At 41.7% G+C, this 14,970-nt stretch overlaps 1 protein-coding gene across 2 annotated transcripts in view; it reads left to right on the top strand.

Annotated features, from left to right (window-relative positions):
• Positions 1–7,121: 7,121 nt before the first annotated feature.
• LTA4H (leukotriene A4 hydrolase) overlaps positions 7,122–14,970 on the top strand; it is a 28,460-nt gene continuing 20,611 nt past the window's right edge. For both annotated transcript variants that reach the window (XM_082666780.1, XM_082666779.1), the window contains exons 1-3: positions 7,122–7,334; positions 11,714–11,844; positions 13,277–13,397. In XM_082666780.1, coding sequence (XP_082522906.1) covers positions 7,176–7,334; positions 11,714–11,844; positions 13,277–13,397 — 411 coding nt within the window. In that variant the 5' untranslated portion in view covers positions 7,122–7,175. The remainder of the gene's footprint in view (positions 7,335–11,713; positions 11,845–13,276; positions 13,398–14,970) is intronic.

Genomic DNA, 14,970 nt, shown 5'->3' with positions numbered 1-14,970 from the left:
AGTATGGAGGGTCCACAGACGTCACGAGCTAAAGAAGTCAGGCACGAGTGGACCTCCTGCACGTTTCCATTTATATAAAGGAAATATAAAGAGCAGGACAGGTAGAAGTAATAAGTTACTGCAAGTCAGGCAGCAGTTACCCCTAGGGAGTGAGATTTATAGAGACTGGAAGGGAATTTGACGGGGCATCTACTGGGGTGGTGGTCATGTTCTGTGTCTCATCTGGCTACTGCTTGCACCGGTGTGTTCAATTCATAAAGTTCAGAGAGTTATACACTTATGTTAGGTGCAATTTTATGAATGGATAGTTTGCTTCAAGAAAAATGTTTTTAAAGTGTATACCATTAGCAAGAGGGTGGTAAGCGCATTCCCTGTTGCAAGCAAACGTATTGCCTGGTGACATCAGAGGACAAGGAAGTGATCAGAGGGTAGTTTTCTCTCTGCCCCATAGTCAACACAGAGCAACGCACCAAGTAGAAGGAAGCCTGGAACCTCATATGAAATCTCATTCATTCATTTACACATTTGTTCATTCATACTACAAACATGCTGTGAGAGAGAAAATATACGTCTGGGACTTATATTTACTGACAGTTGTGAACAGTGCGGTGGAGTGCTGTGCTGGGGATGTCATTAAGGTGTTATGGGCGTACTGATTTGAGGGTCCAGGGCTGTGAACTCCAAGAGAAGGAGTCCTGCCAAGTCTGATTAACTCTGGAACTGAATTTCCTCCAACTTCCAAAGTATCCTTTGAGCCTATAAGGCCGTGGTTTAGTTTAATGTGCCCATGAATCACCTGGGGATCTTGTTAGAATGCAGACTGTGATCCCCTAGGTCCGGGATGGGGGCGGGGCTGACAGCTGCTGGTGCTGGAACCACTCTGTGTGGGTTACCAGAGACTGTCACGTGACCAGAGTGATTCTTGGGCTCGAACCCAGGAGAGCTTGACAATCTCTCTTGTTCAGGCTGGTCTCTCCCGAGGGCACAGACAGAGAAACAAGACAGGCCGTGGTGGGAGACCAGGTAACTGATGAGGCTCTCCTGACCCTGCCTGCTTCCAACCGTGTGAGGGACAGAGAGAGAGGCGGTGCAAGGAGAGGGGGCAGGTGGAGGGGCAGGTGTTTTACGAAACTGGAAGGACTTTGTCTCGTGTTCCTTTCATTTCTGCCTCCCCAGCTGCCCAAACCTTTTCTTGACAGGAAGAACAGACTGGAGATGTGAATGTAAATCTAAAATTCTTACAGAAGGCTGAGGAAGCAAAACCAGATTTGACAGAAAAATGCAGAAACGAGTCAGGGCTGCCTCAACCCTTTGGGGAGCTAAATATAAAAAGAGGTGGCTGAAACCTTCTGTTTTCTCACCCACTGGAAGGAGGTTGTGAAGGGCATCACATATACCTCATTCCATTAGGGAAAGAGATCCTACTAGACTCCCACCCAGACCCAGGCTGGAGGGAAGGGAGGAATCGTCCTGAGAAGGCAGGGGAGGGCCCTGCTGTGGAGCAGCGGGGTGCCGGGCAGCGTGAAGAGGCTTCCAGATCAAGGGAGAGCAAGGGAGAGCAGAGATCTCGGGCAAGTTGTGTTCAGCACGGCTGAAGCGCGGCAGGTGGAGCTGACCGCAGGGCTCCAGAGCCAGGGAACTTCACGTAAATAAGAAGTCACAGATGGCTGTTTTGGGTTCTGCTTGCACGTTTTGGGTCTGGTGACATTATTTTTTTTAAATATCCACAAATCACTTTTTTTGAATAGGTAATATGTTCACATACATCAAAATTCAAAAGGCTTAACAGGTTACTTGGTTGAAATATCTCCCACTCACCTCTGCTTCTTAGCCACGTCACTTCCCCTCCCCACAGGCAAACCATACCATGAGTTTTTTGAGTTTCCTTCCGGAATATTTTACATAGGTATGAGCAAACTTTACATATATTCTCCTTCTCCCTTTTATATAAAAATAGGCAGTCATCCATAATCTTATTCTGTCGGACTCCCTGACCACACACAAGCCCTTATCTTTCCAGTTATGGACCCTGATTCCAACCGTCCTCTGGCCCGCCAGGAACTCTAATCCGCTGCCTCTACCTCTTCATGGTCTCTCACACCTCTGGTGTCTGCACCTTGCCACGCTTCACTAAACCACCCCTAGGCAGCCACGTCTACCCAAAAGGTAGAGAATATCTAGTGCAGATTAGATTAGAAAGAATGCTCTAGCAGAAAACACAAGAGAGGGGGAAGAAAGCCAATCTGATAACTTTTTCCAAATTTATGCAATAGTCCACAATAAAGTGGTGACAAATGGATGGACAAAAGTAAGTATCTCGGGCAAAACTGATAAACCCATCCAACAGAGAGACCAGGTGTCCTGGTAAAGACTGAGTTCCCAGGAGATGATAGAAAACCCAAAATAACTGTCTTAAACCGAGTGGAAGTTATTTCTCTCTTAAGGAGAGGAAATCCAGTCCACAGGGGCCTTCCACAATCACCAGAGACCTGGCTACCTCCAGCCCATAGCTCCTTCTATGCTGCTACTTCACCATCCTCGCAATGGTTCCAACCTCATGATACAACGTGATAGTTAGAGCTTTAGCCATCAAGTCCGCATTCCAGATAGCAGAATAGGCAAAGCATTTATTAAAGAAATCCCTGTTAAGGACACTTCCTAAAAGTCATAACTGACAATTCTGCCTACCTTCCATTGGCCAGAACTTAGTTATATGGCCATAACTTCAAAGAAGTCTGGCAAACGTAGTCTTCTGGGAGGCCACGTATCCAGCTAAACATTGAAGGTTTTACTACTAAAAATGAAAAGAAATATATCCATTGGGGAACAGCTAATGGTCTCTATCATGTCAGATGTATTACCTGGATTTTAGATCCTCTACCCCCAGAATTGTTCTTTCCCAAACACATCTCTGCTTTTTGCCCCATGACTTGATTCTCTTTTTAAATTAATTAATTAATTAATTTTTGGCTGCGTTGGGTCTTCGTTGTTGCGTGCGGGCTTTCTCTAGTTGCGGCGAGAGGGGGCTATTCTTCGTTGCGGTGCGCGGGCTTCTCATTGCCGTGTCTCCTCTTGTTGCGGAGCACGGGCTCTAAGAGTGTGGGCTTCGGTGGTTGAGGCGCGAGGGCCATGCCTTGATTCTTGCTACTATTTCTACCTGGAAAGCTGCCCACCTCCCATTCCCCATGCTCAATCCTACAGCCCTTACCACTTTTCCTATTAAAATCCTGCTTGTCCTTCAAGCCTCATCTCAAATGCTACACCATCCATGTTGTTATTCTTGACCTTCCCTAAAGGGAAAGAACCTGTCCCTCTAGAACTTCATTTATAGTTCTCCTTGGGCCTTGGCCTTCATCTCAACATCATGCTATCTTAGGTCATTGGCATAGCTTATAACAGAGTGTAAATTATCCAGCAGGTAGGACAGAAACTCCCCTCACTCTATTCCAGGTAACCCAGTGTAGTAGAACACACTTAATATCTGCAAACTGTACTGACTATTTAAAGAAGGGAAAGGTCTATGTGAAGTAAGGGGGAAAAGAAATGAGAAGTCTTTATACCCTTTTAAGGAACGTGTTAATGCACCAATTGCAATTCCCTGAATTTCCTGAATGTAAATGCATTTCAAAACATATGATCATTGCTAATGTTGCAGACTCTTTTTAGAGGCCTAATTTAGTGTGATTTGCTTCTCATTTCCCAGGTCTTCCTAAAAACTCATGCTAACAAAACAAGGGGAAAATACGTATTAAAATTATCAAAATAGACAAAATAAAAGCCAGCCGAAATAATGGTACTAGCTAACACATAACAAAGGATTATTCTAGGCCAAGCACAGTGCTGAGCATTTCACAGACGTGATCTCATTTCATCCTTTCAACAACCCCATTAAGGCAGAGGTATCTCAATTGTCCTGAGGGGACTGAGGCCTAGAGGGATTAAGTAACTTTTCAAGGTAGAGTCGCAGGGCAATAGAGCTGAAATACCTCCTGCTCATATGGCTCTGTAAATACATGTGCATTTCTTTTCAGAAAACTTTATGTAACTCATCTTTTTCATCCTTAATAAAATCTCCTTTTGATGGGAGTTTGGGATTAGCAGAGGCAAACTATTATATACAGGATGGACAAACAACAAAGTCCTACTGTATAGCACAGGGAACTATATTCAGTATCCTGTGACAAACCGTAATGGAAAAGAATATGAAAAAGAATATATATATAAAACTAAGTCACTTTGCTGTACAGAAGAAATTAACACAACATTGTAAATCAACTATACTTCTATAAAGTTAAAATCTCCTTTTGTAAATACACCCTGATATTATCTTTATTTTATAGAAGCATGGAAAGCTTCATTTTAAAAACTCAACCCACCATTGGATACGAATAACCCTCCTGTTGTGTGTGAATTGTCAATTTTGTACCCTCTATATTTGGGAGTCAGTGGCATCTTAGAAAACAATTCCTATTGCATAGCTATCTTTTGATTCATCTATTAATCAGTTTGAGGAATTCATTTGTGGTTGTCTGTGGATATCTCTTCTGGAACACAGAGGCGTAAACTCTGTTGGTTACTGGTAATCAATAATGGAAGATGATGATATTGACATTCTTTTATTAAAACAAACAAACTATACTTTCTCAGTAGGAAGATAATTTGATTGTGTATTCTTCTACTAAATCAATTCTACTGCATATTTGTCACCCTAGATTTGGTGACACCAGGAACACTTTTAGGCCTCAAAAAGTGTTTGCTAACGTCAATCATGCCACGGATTCTTAGGTCCTATGGAATTAGGATTTATGCACGTGTAAGGTATTCCATGTCATAATTTAGGATGTTTTTATTTTGTTTTCCTCTGGCTTACAGGGGCCACCACAAGGATACCCAAATGTATAGCCTCTCTTTCTGTTGCTGAGGTCAAATTTAATTGTTAGATCACTTTTATATAGAATGGAGTGACGCAGCACTTTCCAACTGCTCAATTCATCTTCTCTAGAAATCTTTCACCTCTAAACATGTTCAAGTTTCCCTCTCCCTAAAAACATAAAAAGTGCTTTCTCAGCACCATACTCCTCCCTATTCCTCTTTTTTTCTTCCCTTCTCACACTGGCCACACGTCTTGAGAGAACAGCCTCTGCCCTATTTCCTCTCTGCTCTTTTATTGCTCAGTCACTGTTCTGTGGCGCCCACCTTCAACTCAACCACAAAAGTCAACAAAACCACCATCTTCCCACCTCCATCCCACTGCCAAATCCAAGGAAGACTTTTTACTTCTTATTGTAATAGCCCTCTAGGCTGTATTTGACATTGCTGCTTGGTTCTTTCTAGTTTATTTCATGAGTTCCTCTTACTCTAGCACCACCCACCCCCCTTTTAAATAAAATTTCAGCTTTATTGCGGTATAAATGACAAATAAAATGTTAAGATATTTAAAGTGCGCGTCGTGGTGACTTGTTATACGTATACATTGTGAAAGGATTTTTCCCATCCTCTAGCCTTTTTTTCTTAAATTCTGGTGTTCTCCCAGCTTCCCACCTGTTTTCACTGCTCTTTTTACACACTGTCCTTGGGCTGAGTTTACCCACTGTCATAGTTTCACCCACCACATTATGTGATACTCTCATATCTACCTGAAACTTCCCCAGAGCTACTGACTTAAATACCCAAGTGTCTCGAGGACATCTCCACTCTGACTCCCATACATTCTCAAACTCCATTTGTCCCAAATTAAACTTAGAGCTTTCCCACCTAAATCTGTCCTCTTCACGTAGTCTCTTCCTTTGTTTAATGATTATCCAGCCACTGAAGCCAAGAATCTGAGAAATCATCTTAGGCTCCTTCTTAATGTGAAATCACTTATCTCTTAAGTATTCCCTCCATTCCTTCCTCTCTATCTGTACTTATTACATATTACATATTACCTATGTCAGGCCCCCTTCAGCATCTTCTTCCTGGACTATTTTAACAGTGGTTTCCCAACTCTCCTGTCTCTGGTTTTGATACCTCATACCCATTCTCTGAACACTACCACTGTTCCTTTGATAACATGAATCTGACCACGTCACTCCCCTGCTTAAAATTCTTCAATGAGTCCCCCATTCATGCATTCAAGATTAAAGGTCCAGCGGTTCAAGGTCCTTTGACACGCGTGCTTTTCCAATTTTGCCAGTTTCAACTCTGAGGTCCCATGTTTTAGGCAAGTCGTCCTTCAACCCTTCCTCACTTCCAGGATGTCCCAGCTCTGCACTCCCCTTGCGGCCACTGCACACTCATATCATAGAATTCTCTCATTACAGTATGCTGAGGTAATCCTTCTAAGTTTCTAAGGCGGGAATGTGGCTGATTTCCATTTTAGATCTCCAGGGCCTGGAAATGTACATAATGAGCACTAAATAAATACTTGTTGAATGACAGAACTGAGCTCACTTGTACTGGGTTGCCAACATGGAAGCAGTAACAAAACAGCTTTAAAATCTAAATCTTGACGTTGACTCTTTCTTTCACAATTGCTTTTGAAATGTTTGTATGAACATTTTCGTTTTATTAGCGAGGGGGAAAAAGAAAAAATCACTCCCGTGCCTCCCCGTCGGGGAATCGAACCCCGGTCTCCCGCGTGACAGGCGGGGATACTCACCACTATACTAACGAGGAACTGCACGAACGCTGGTTTTCTGGGAGGCCTCTTATCTCTCTTCACCCCGCCCCTTCCTTGCCATTTGCAACTACCAGTAGGCCTGATATTCTTCTACTGCTATTGCAATTTCCAGAGAAGTTGAATGGAACTAAAATGGAAGCGTTCAGTTTGATCTCCCCGCCGCACTTAATTCCATCGGCTTACCCTTCCTCTAACTTCTACTCCCTTCCTTTTCCTCCCCCTCCTCTTCCTCCCCCTTCGGGAGCAATATCAACCCACCTCTGCACCCCTCAACACACACACTCCCAGAGAACAAAGCGCACGCCTTGTCGCGCTGCACCACGGGACTTGTAGTTCCATCCATGCCGTACCGCACTCTCCTCCGACTTTAAAGAACTTCCTTTCCCGGCGGGCGCCGCGAACCCCTCCTCCTCTGCTTTACCTCCCTCCCGCCTTCTCTCGCTCTCAGTCGAGTAGTCAGTCTGGCAGCTGAGTGTTGGGGTGCTGATCGCGTGCAGCGGGACTCCGCACAGCCATGCCCGAGGTAGTGGATACGTGCTCCTTGGCCTCCCCGGCGTCCGTCTGCCGGACCAAGCACCTGCACCTGCGCTGCAGCGTCGATTTTACTCGCCGGGTACTGACCGGGACCGCCGCACTCACCGTCCAGTCCCAGGAGGACAATCTGCGCAGCCTGGTACGGTGGGACAGGCTCCCAGTGCCCGCCTCTCCCCGGCCACCTGCCTCTCGTCTCTCACCCCGCTTCGGCCCCTTCCCGGTCCCACACCCCCGCCTGCTTTGCGCATCCCTCGGTGCTCCTCCGCAGCCCGCAACCCGTGTTCTGCACCTCCTCTTCAGCCCACACTCATTTCTCAGCGTCCCCTTCTTCAGCCCCCACGCACCCCATATCGATCCCTCCCAACCCAACTTGAGTCTCTGCAGTCCTTCCTCACCCACTACGTATACCTGCCTTCTCCTCCACCCCTTCCCCCAAAGCCTCCTTCCCAGTCCCTGGACACATCCCAGGGCCCATTCCACGCCCCGCTTCTCACCCAGCGCTCAAGTTTCATTTTAGCACGAATCCCTCTTCCCCCGCTAATCCTAGTTCCCAGCGCTAATGCCCCCTGTGGTCTCCCCATATCCTCGGCCTGCAGCCCAGAACTCCCTCCTCAGGCCCCAGAATTCTTCCAGTCCCCAGTGCACCTTCCTCAGTCCACAGTCTCAGCTAAGTCTCGGGCCCTATATCCTGCCGATTCTCAGTCCCACCTTTCCCTCCCAGGCCCCTTTATTTCAACCCTCAGGTCTGCCGGATACGACCGATCACCGTCTCCCTGCCAGTTCTCAACCGCCCTAGAGAATTCCCAGCCCTGCTTTGATACTTGCAGTCTCTACTTTCTAACTCCAGATGCACCTCTCTCCGGGTTCATGGTCCTTCCTACCTTTGATTCTTATCACTCTTCTCTTCTAATAATTTAAGCTCTTCAAGCTTCCTAAGGATGTCTCAATACAATTTATTAATAGTTGGTTCCCAGAAGCAAATAATATTGCGCTTCTTAGAAAATGACTTCTACAAGCTCTCTAGCCACTTGAATGACGAAAGACTTGTTTAGATTTGTGGAATGTTATTAAATTATTTTATCTGTACAACATAACCTGTTTTCAGTGTTCTTACTCAAATTGTCTGATAGTATTTGGATTGTACCTATCACCTGAAGAATTTCATAGATAAGTATTTTAGAAATAAGAGGAACAAGAAAAGGCCAGTCACAGTGTATTTTGCATAGAGTAGTATGGCGATAGCTACCAAAGCCCAGCAATAAGCAATCAGATAAGGTATGTTGTAGACTTGATGGAGGGAAATGAATAGAGTCAGTTAATTGGGCGTAATAAGTTTAGATAAGAGTTGGTGGTTTTCATGATTTATTCCTGCTTGAGTAATAGGCCTGTATTTTGAGTTCATTAATATGAACTAATATAGCATGTGAACTTTCTTACTTTGTGATTTAGCAATTTGCTAGACTAATTATGATTTGAAAAATAGGTTGACTCCTCTATGTATTGATTTGCAGTCACCACAAGTACTATAAGGAAAATAAATAATTAAAGCATTATAAGCAAGATGATAACTATTTCCCTATAGGCTGTACTTTGGTCTGCTTCAAGTGCCAGGCTATCGTTTATTGCAGACAGCTTTGCCCAGGCAGGATCAGCTGGACTGAAGTCCTGTTTCAATGCAATATTTCTTTTTATTACAAGAAAGTGAATTTTGATAGTTTATCACTGCTTAATATGACCTTGCACTCTCACTTATTTATAAAAGTAAAACCTTTACCTCTGTTCCATGAGTAAGCAAGAGTCAGGGCGCTTAAATTTTGAAAAGAATGTCCCTTCAGTGTCCCAGTCTAAAAACCTGCCTGTTTTTGCATTCCCCAAATCTCAAGAGAAGATTTTTAAATTACTAATTCCAACTTGTCAACTATCCAGTTTCCTTTGTTTTTCTTTCTTATTACTATTATTGATCAATTGCTTAATAACATTTATCAGTGAAATTTGCAGGGAAATTTCTTAAGTAATTTGGGAGTGATAGCTGAGGTCAGGACTTGAGATATACAGCTTAAACATTGCATCTTCTATTTTCTCTGGGTCCAGGACTTGCTTCATGCATTACTTGGCACGTGCTGTTTCTCCGGCACTGTGTTAAACCCTGGGAATGCAAGCCTAAGTAACTTTTTAAGTAACTTTTTAAGAACCCTCAGTCTAATGGAGAAATAAATCATTATAATGTGGTACAGTAAGCGCTACTGGAGAGGGTCGGGCCAACTGCTATAACAAACACAGAGAATATGAAAATGGTTTCACAAAAAATAGGTATAGTAGTCTTCTGATTCAGAACAGATTTTAAAAGTTTAGGAAATACAGAAAATAGGATGTGTTCCACTGGGAAATGACCCAAATAATTCACCCTTATGGTTATGAGTAGTATAAACGTAAGTAGTTTATATACATAAGATACTCGAAGTTTTTACAACAAATCAGATATTCAGAAATAGGTGCCAAAATATAACAAAGGAGTAACTTATTCTTAAGCTATAAAATCTAATATTTCTGAATATGCAAATGCAGGAAGATATATCAGTCTAATGTAGAGTAAGGGCAACAGTTGAGGGACCCCCAAAAAAGAGAGTACCCCAAAAGAAATAATTGCCCATTGGGAGGGAAACAGATGATACTCATAACAAATTTGGCTGCTCTTAAAAAAAAGAAAAGGAAAGAATAATACAAGCAGGATGGAAATTTCTTCCCAACCAAAAATTGTTGCCTCTAGAGAGATAATAAAATTGTTAAAATTTCCTGAGCTTATCGCCACAGTTAACTGATACAAAAGAAAGGTGACTGGAAAGTGGCTGTTTCTTGGCAGTCTAACTCCTCATGCTATTCCAGGCCAGATTTCAAGGGAAAGATGCCAGAGGTAGGAAGGTTAGTGAGCAGTTCTAATAGTCCGGGCCTGACCTGGGGTGGTGATAGAAGAAAAGAAAAAGCAGGAGGACAGTGTAAAAAACTTGTTAACTGGCTATGCAAGATTGGGAAGTGGGATCAGTTGTGGATTAGTTGAATGTTTCAAACCTCAGGTAAGTTGAGGAGTTCCATCAACAAAATAGAGAAATCAGCAGAGAGAGCAAACTTAGGGGACACAGTGGTGGCTTTGTTTTTAGAATTTCTAGAAGCCTATTAAATATGAGATGACATTTCCCATGGAAATGTCAAGCAGGCAGTTAGAGATATCTGCTGAAGTCCTGGGCAGGGGATGAAGCTATGAAATAGATGGGTAGTCATCTGCACAGAGGTTCTAGGTGAAGATGTGGGCATGAGTGAGAACTAGGGAATGAAGAATACGGTAAGAAAACCAAAAGGCCAAGGCTAGCGCATAGGGACGTATCCATATTTAGGAGTTAGAAAGGAGGGGGAGGGAAAAAGCATTAGACAAGGAGGAGAACCATTGATGTGTAAAGTCAAAGCAGCCAAGGAGAGTGCTTCAAACAGATGCTGCGGTCCATTAGGGCTATGAGCGGCAGAGGTCAAGGTTACTGAACAGAAAAGACCTGTTGTTCAGGAGGACTTCCCTTTCTGTGGCAGAGGAGCTAGAAGACAGATTGAAGAGGGGGAAGGGAGGAGAGATTGATGAGGAATTGGAAGTAGCAACCATAGATTGCCCTTGAAGATTAAGAAAGGAAGGAGAAAAATAGAATAATTAGAGTGACAGAAGGATTGAGTGAAGTTTTAAAAATAATGTGGAAGGCTGGTTTAGGTTGATTGGAAACAGTCTTGTGGTGTAGGAAGATTGAAGATTCTAGAAAAGTAGTTGAGAGATAATGAAAGGGTATGGTTTCTAGGGCACAGATAGAGGATTATTGGGATGGAAAATCCTCAGACACTTGCTGACCCTCCCTTCCTGCCCAGAGCAGTTGTCTTTAATCGGCCATAGCAAGTAGATATGCTCTCCCACTCCTCTATAGGGTCATTTGGTTAGAGTTGCCATACCAAGTTGGGCTTTTTCTAGATACACAACAGCAGTGAGGTACAGTCTACTTATTTGCCTAACAGGTTCCAACATTTGTTTTAATTTGGGGATATATGAAAGTAGTACAGAGCAGTAGGACTATATGAATTCCAGGTAGAAATATATGGTAAGGTATATTGAGGAGTCATGATGAAAGAAACAAGTTATAGATGGATTCTTTCCTAGTAGAGAAGTTAAGTTTTAGGAGACAGAAGCAAAGGCGTTTTAATTTAGATCTGACTTTTACTTAAAGCTGGAAATGTGTGACTGTCCCAGAATTACCTAACGATATATATGCAAATCTTAGAGCCTCCCAAAAATTTAAGGAAGTTTAAAGTCCCATGAATTGGGACCTATGCTAACTTTCAACTCCTTTAATTTCCTGTCTTTCACTATCTTACTCTCCCTAAGCAACTAGTTCTACTCTGTAGTCATTGCATTAGCCTATATGCTATATTAGTTTTCTCTGGTGCCTAAAACTATATTCTTATCATATAAAAATATTAATTTAATTCTAGACTCTGGATACAAAGGACCTTACAATAGAAAAAGTGGTCATCAATGGACAAGAAGTCAAATATGCTCTTGGAGAAAGACAAAGTTACAAAGGATCACCAATGGAAATCTCTCTTCCTATTGCTCTGTGCAAGTACGAATGTTCTCATCTTTCTCTTTTATAGCTAAATAAGGGGGATACATATTTTTATTTAATTTAGATTTTTTTTCATTTCCTATTTTCAGTGTGTGTGTGTGTAGTAACTGATACACCACTCCTACCAATCTGCTGTTCTGATTGAAGCTTATAGTGAAAATTATATGTTCTTAAGATATTAAAGAAATTCATCGTATAAGATACTCCAGAATAGGACTTTTGATAACTGTTAACTTCTTTACTCATCATTTTAGTGATACCTAGAGTGATGGTGGGAGCATGCCACCTAAGGAGGCATTTCAGGGTCACCTGGGAAGCTTTACAAGCTGCACACTTTTCACCTTCTCCCAGAGGCCAGCCACTTTTATTAGTGGAATAACAACAGTGGCAAACATAGAACCATTTCTATGTACTTAAAAAGTGCTGGAAATGTATTCTTTCATCTAATCCTTATAGTAACCCTTTGTGGTATGATCTGCATTTTATAGACGGGGAAAGGAAACCTCAGAGAGAGAAGGTAACTTATTTAAGAAAGTGGTAGCCAGAGCTGTCATATTGGGAGTATATCCCACTCCAAGATATACTGGGGAGGGAGAAAAGGGTGGGAAACCATTGGCCTAGAACAAGGTCAATCTACCCCATCTTTCAGCGGTCAGTGTTTTCATGCATTCTCTTCCCATTTAAGAAAAAGAAAGGAAACTCTCACACATAATTTGTGAGATCTATCATTAACCATATTGTACAGATGAAGCAACTACCGCATAGGGAGGTCAAATAATTTGTCTAAATTCACAGCACCAGTTAGTGGTAGATTCAAGCACAGGCACAGCCCCTCCAGGGCTCTTGCTGTTTCCTCGTTAACAGTGCCGCCCAATCTATCTGGGGTGAAGGACCAGTTTTTGTTAGTTCCAGTCCGCCACAGGCTGATACTTTTGTGAAATGCAATAAGAATGAATTCCTAGGAAGAAGAGATTAAATACAAACACATACATCTTACTATAAGTTCAACAGACATAAGAATTTATTCTCAAGTTCTTGACTTAACTTGTCCAGTAACAGTTTTCAGACTAGCACTGCCCTATGTTATGCTCTGGCACCCACCACGGTGGTAGCTGAAGTTCCAAAATTATTTCTTCTACCTTCCCGCCACTATAAAAGATTACATGATATCACAGAAAAAAAGTTGGGGTATTCAACTAATATTAGTTCCTGTTACATCTTCATAAGCAGTTACCATGTAGAGAAAAGAACCCACAGGCTGGCATTCAGGTAGGAATATGTGAGGCAAACATTCCTAAAACTTACTCTCAATCAGTGATGAGACCTCATAAAATATTATTTATATTATTTGTGTTATTTATGTACTATGAATTCAAATTTTAGTTAGATTGAATTGTACTCTACTAATGTATTTGTTCCTTTCATACAGAAATCAAGAAATTGTTATAGAAATTTCTTTTGAGACATCTCCAAAATCTTCTGCTCTTCAGTGGCTCACTCCTGAACAAACTTCTGGGAAGGAGCACCCCTATCTCTTTAGTCAGTGCCAGGTAAAAAGGACGTGGAATGATTTATTATCCCCAGTTCATGCAGTTGAATGAAGCAAAGTAGACAGTGGTCTTATGGATACATGGGTCTTACCTAAGATAGTACTTTATTTTATCTTATATTATTAAAACTACATATATTTTCATTTATACCTGTCATTATTGACACATTCATATATTACTTTTAAAAAGAAACTTCCTTCAAATTTGAAAACATGTCTACCTAGATTGGACCATCTAGGTCATATTTATATTCACATCCTCAGCACCTAGCATAGAACTTGGCATAGAGTGAGAACTCAATAAATGGTCATAAAATGAAAGGAAAACACTGTTAAACAAAGTAGGTACCGGTTATGAAAATTGCTAACAATAAAGAAGGGGAAAGGGAAAGATCAGATTTCCCATTCCTCTCCAATCACCATTGCCCAGAGGTAACCATTGAGTTGGCGTGTAGCCTTTCCAGATTTTTCTTATACATTTACAAGTGTACATATTATGTAAATATATTGAATGTACCTTTAAAATATGATATGATTTAGACTACATCTGTTTTCTGTTTAACAGCTAAGAATAAAGAACCACATAGAGACAATCTGTCACAAGGATAATAAGTATCAAACTTTCTTCTGAAAAAAAAGACTAATTCTTTTAGTAATCAAATAGTTTACAATTAAAGGAACTCGCTTCATTAAACATTGACTGTATTTCCAAGCACTGTATAAGGTACTTCACATGTTTAATCCTTTTAATATTCCTCTGTGATAGATACTATGGTAGGCTCACATTTGAAAACAAGTCTATCAAAAAGGAAGCAATGTTGACACCTGTATAGACGTGTTTACTTTCTATTGCCAATTGAATTTTTTTTTTTCTAAGAAACTCATAGTTCGCTAATCTGGAAGAGATATCATGTTCTAGGCAAGAATGTACCAATTATGTAGTCTCTGTCTCTTATCTGATTTTCATCAGTAATTCGTATGGAATGTCCGTTGGCAAGAAATGCAAGATTTGTGAGTCAGAAGAATGTGAATTTTGAACATACTATTCCATTTCTTGTTGGACACAGTTTTTGAAACAGAGATTTCAGTTAAATGAAGAAATTACTATAGTTGATAGGAAGCAGGTAGACATGATTTTGTGTGATGAGTTTGCTTACAGCCGTTCTCTATGCATATTTTCCTGGGTTTGGTCTTATCGAGTGAAATACATATAAACCCCACCCCTGGCATTGCTGAGCCACATAACCAGGGACCTTTAAGGAACCCTAAAGGCATATGGTCTTGGAAACTTATTTTGGGAGAGAGAACCAGGTGGTTCTTCTAGTTCTACTTAATCCATCTAGAGGTCGTTTGGGATTTCCTATCTATGAAGAATCTATTAGATTTGAAGTGAAAAGTGCTGGAGTTTGAGGATAGAAGGAAGTTTGCAGAGGCGTGAAGTAGGTCTGGGATTTGTAACAACTTCAGAGAGAGATGTTAGTATCAGTGTTCCTTTAAGCTCAGTAGACCATCTCAGTGAGGCTGGGATTCCTTTGCTCACCAGCAACAGATGCAGACTTATCTGTAAACAGGCC

The sequence above is a fragment of the Grampus griseus genome (assembly GCF_964374135.1).
Source record: "Grampus griseus genome assembly, chromosome: 11".
NCBI classification, from domain to species: domain Eukaryota; kingdom Metazoa; phylum Chordata; class Mammalia; order Artiodactyla; family Delphinidae; genus Grampus; species Grampus griseus.
Note: the sequence above shows the minus strand (reverse complement) of the source record. Positions and strands in the feature narration are given on the sequence as shown.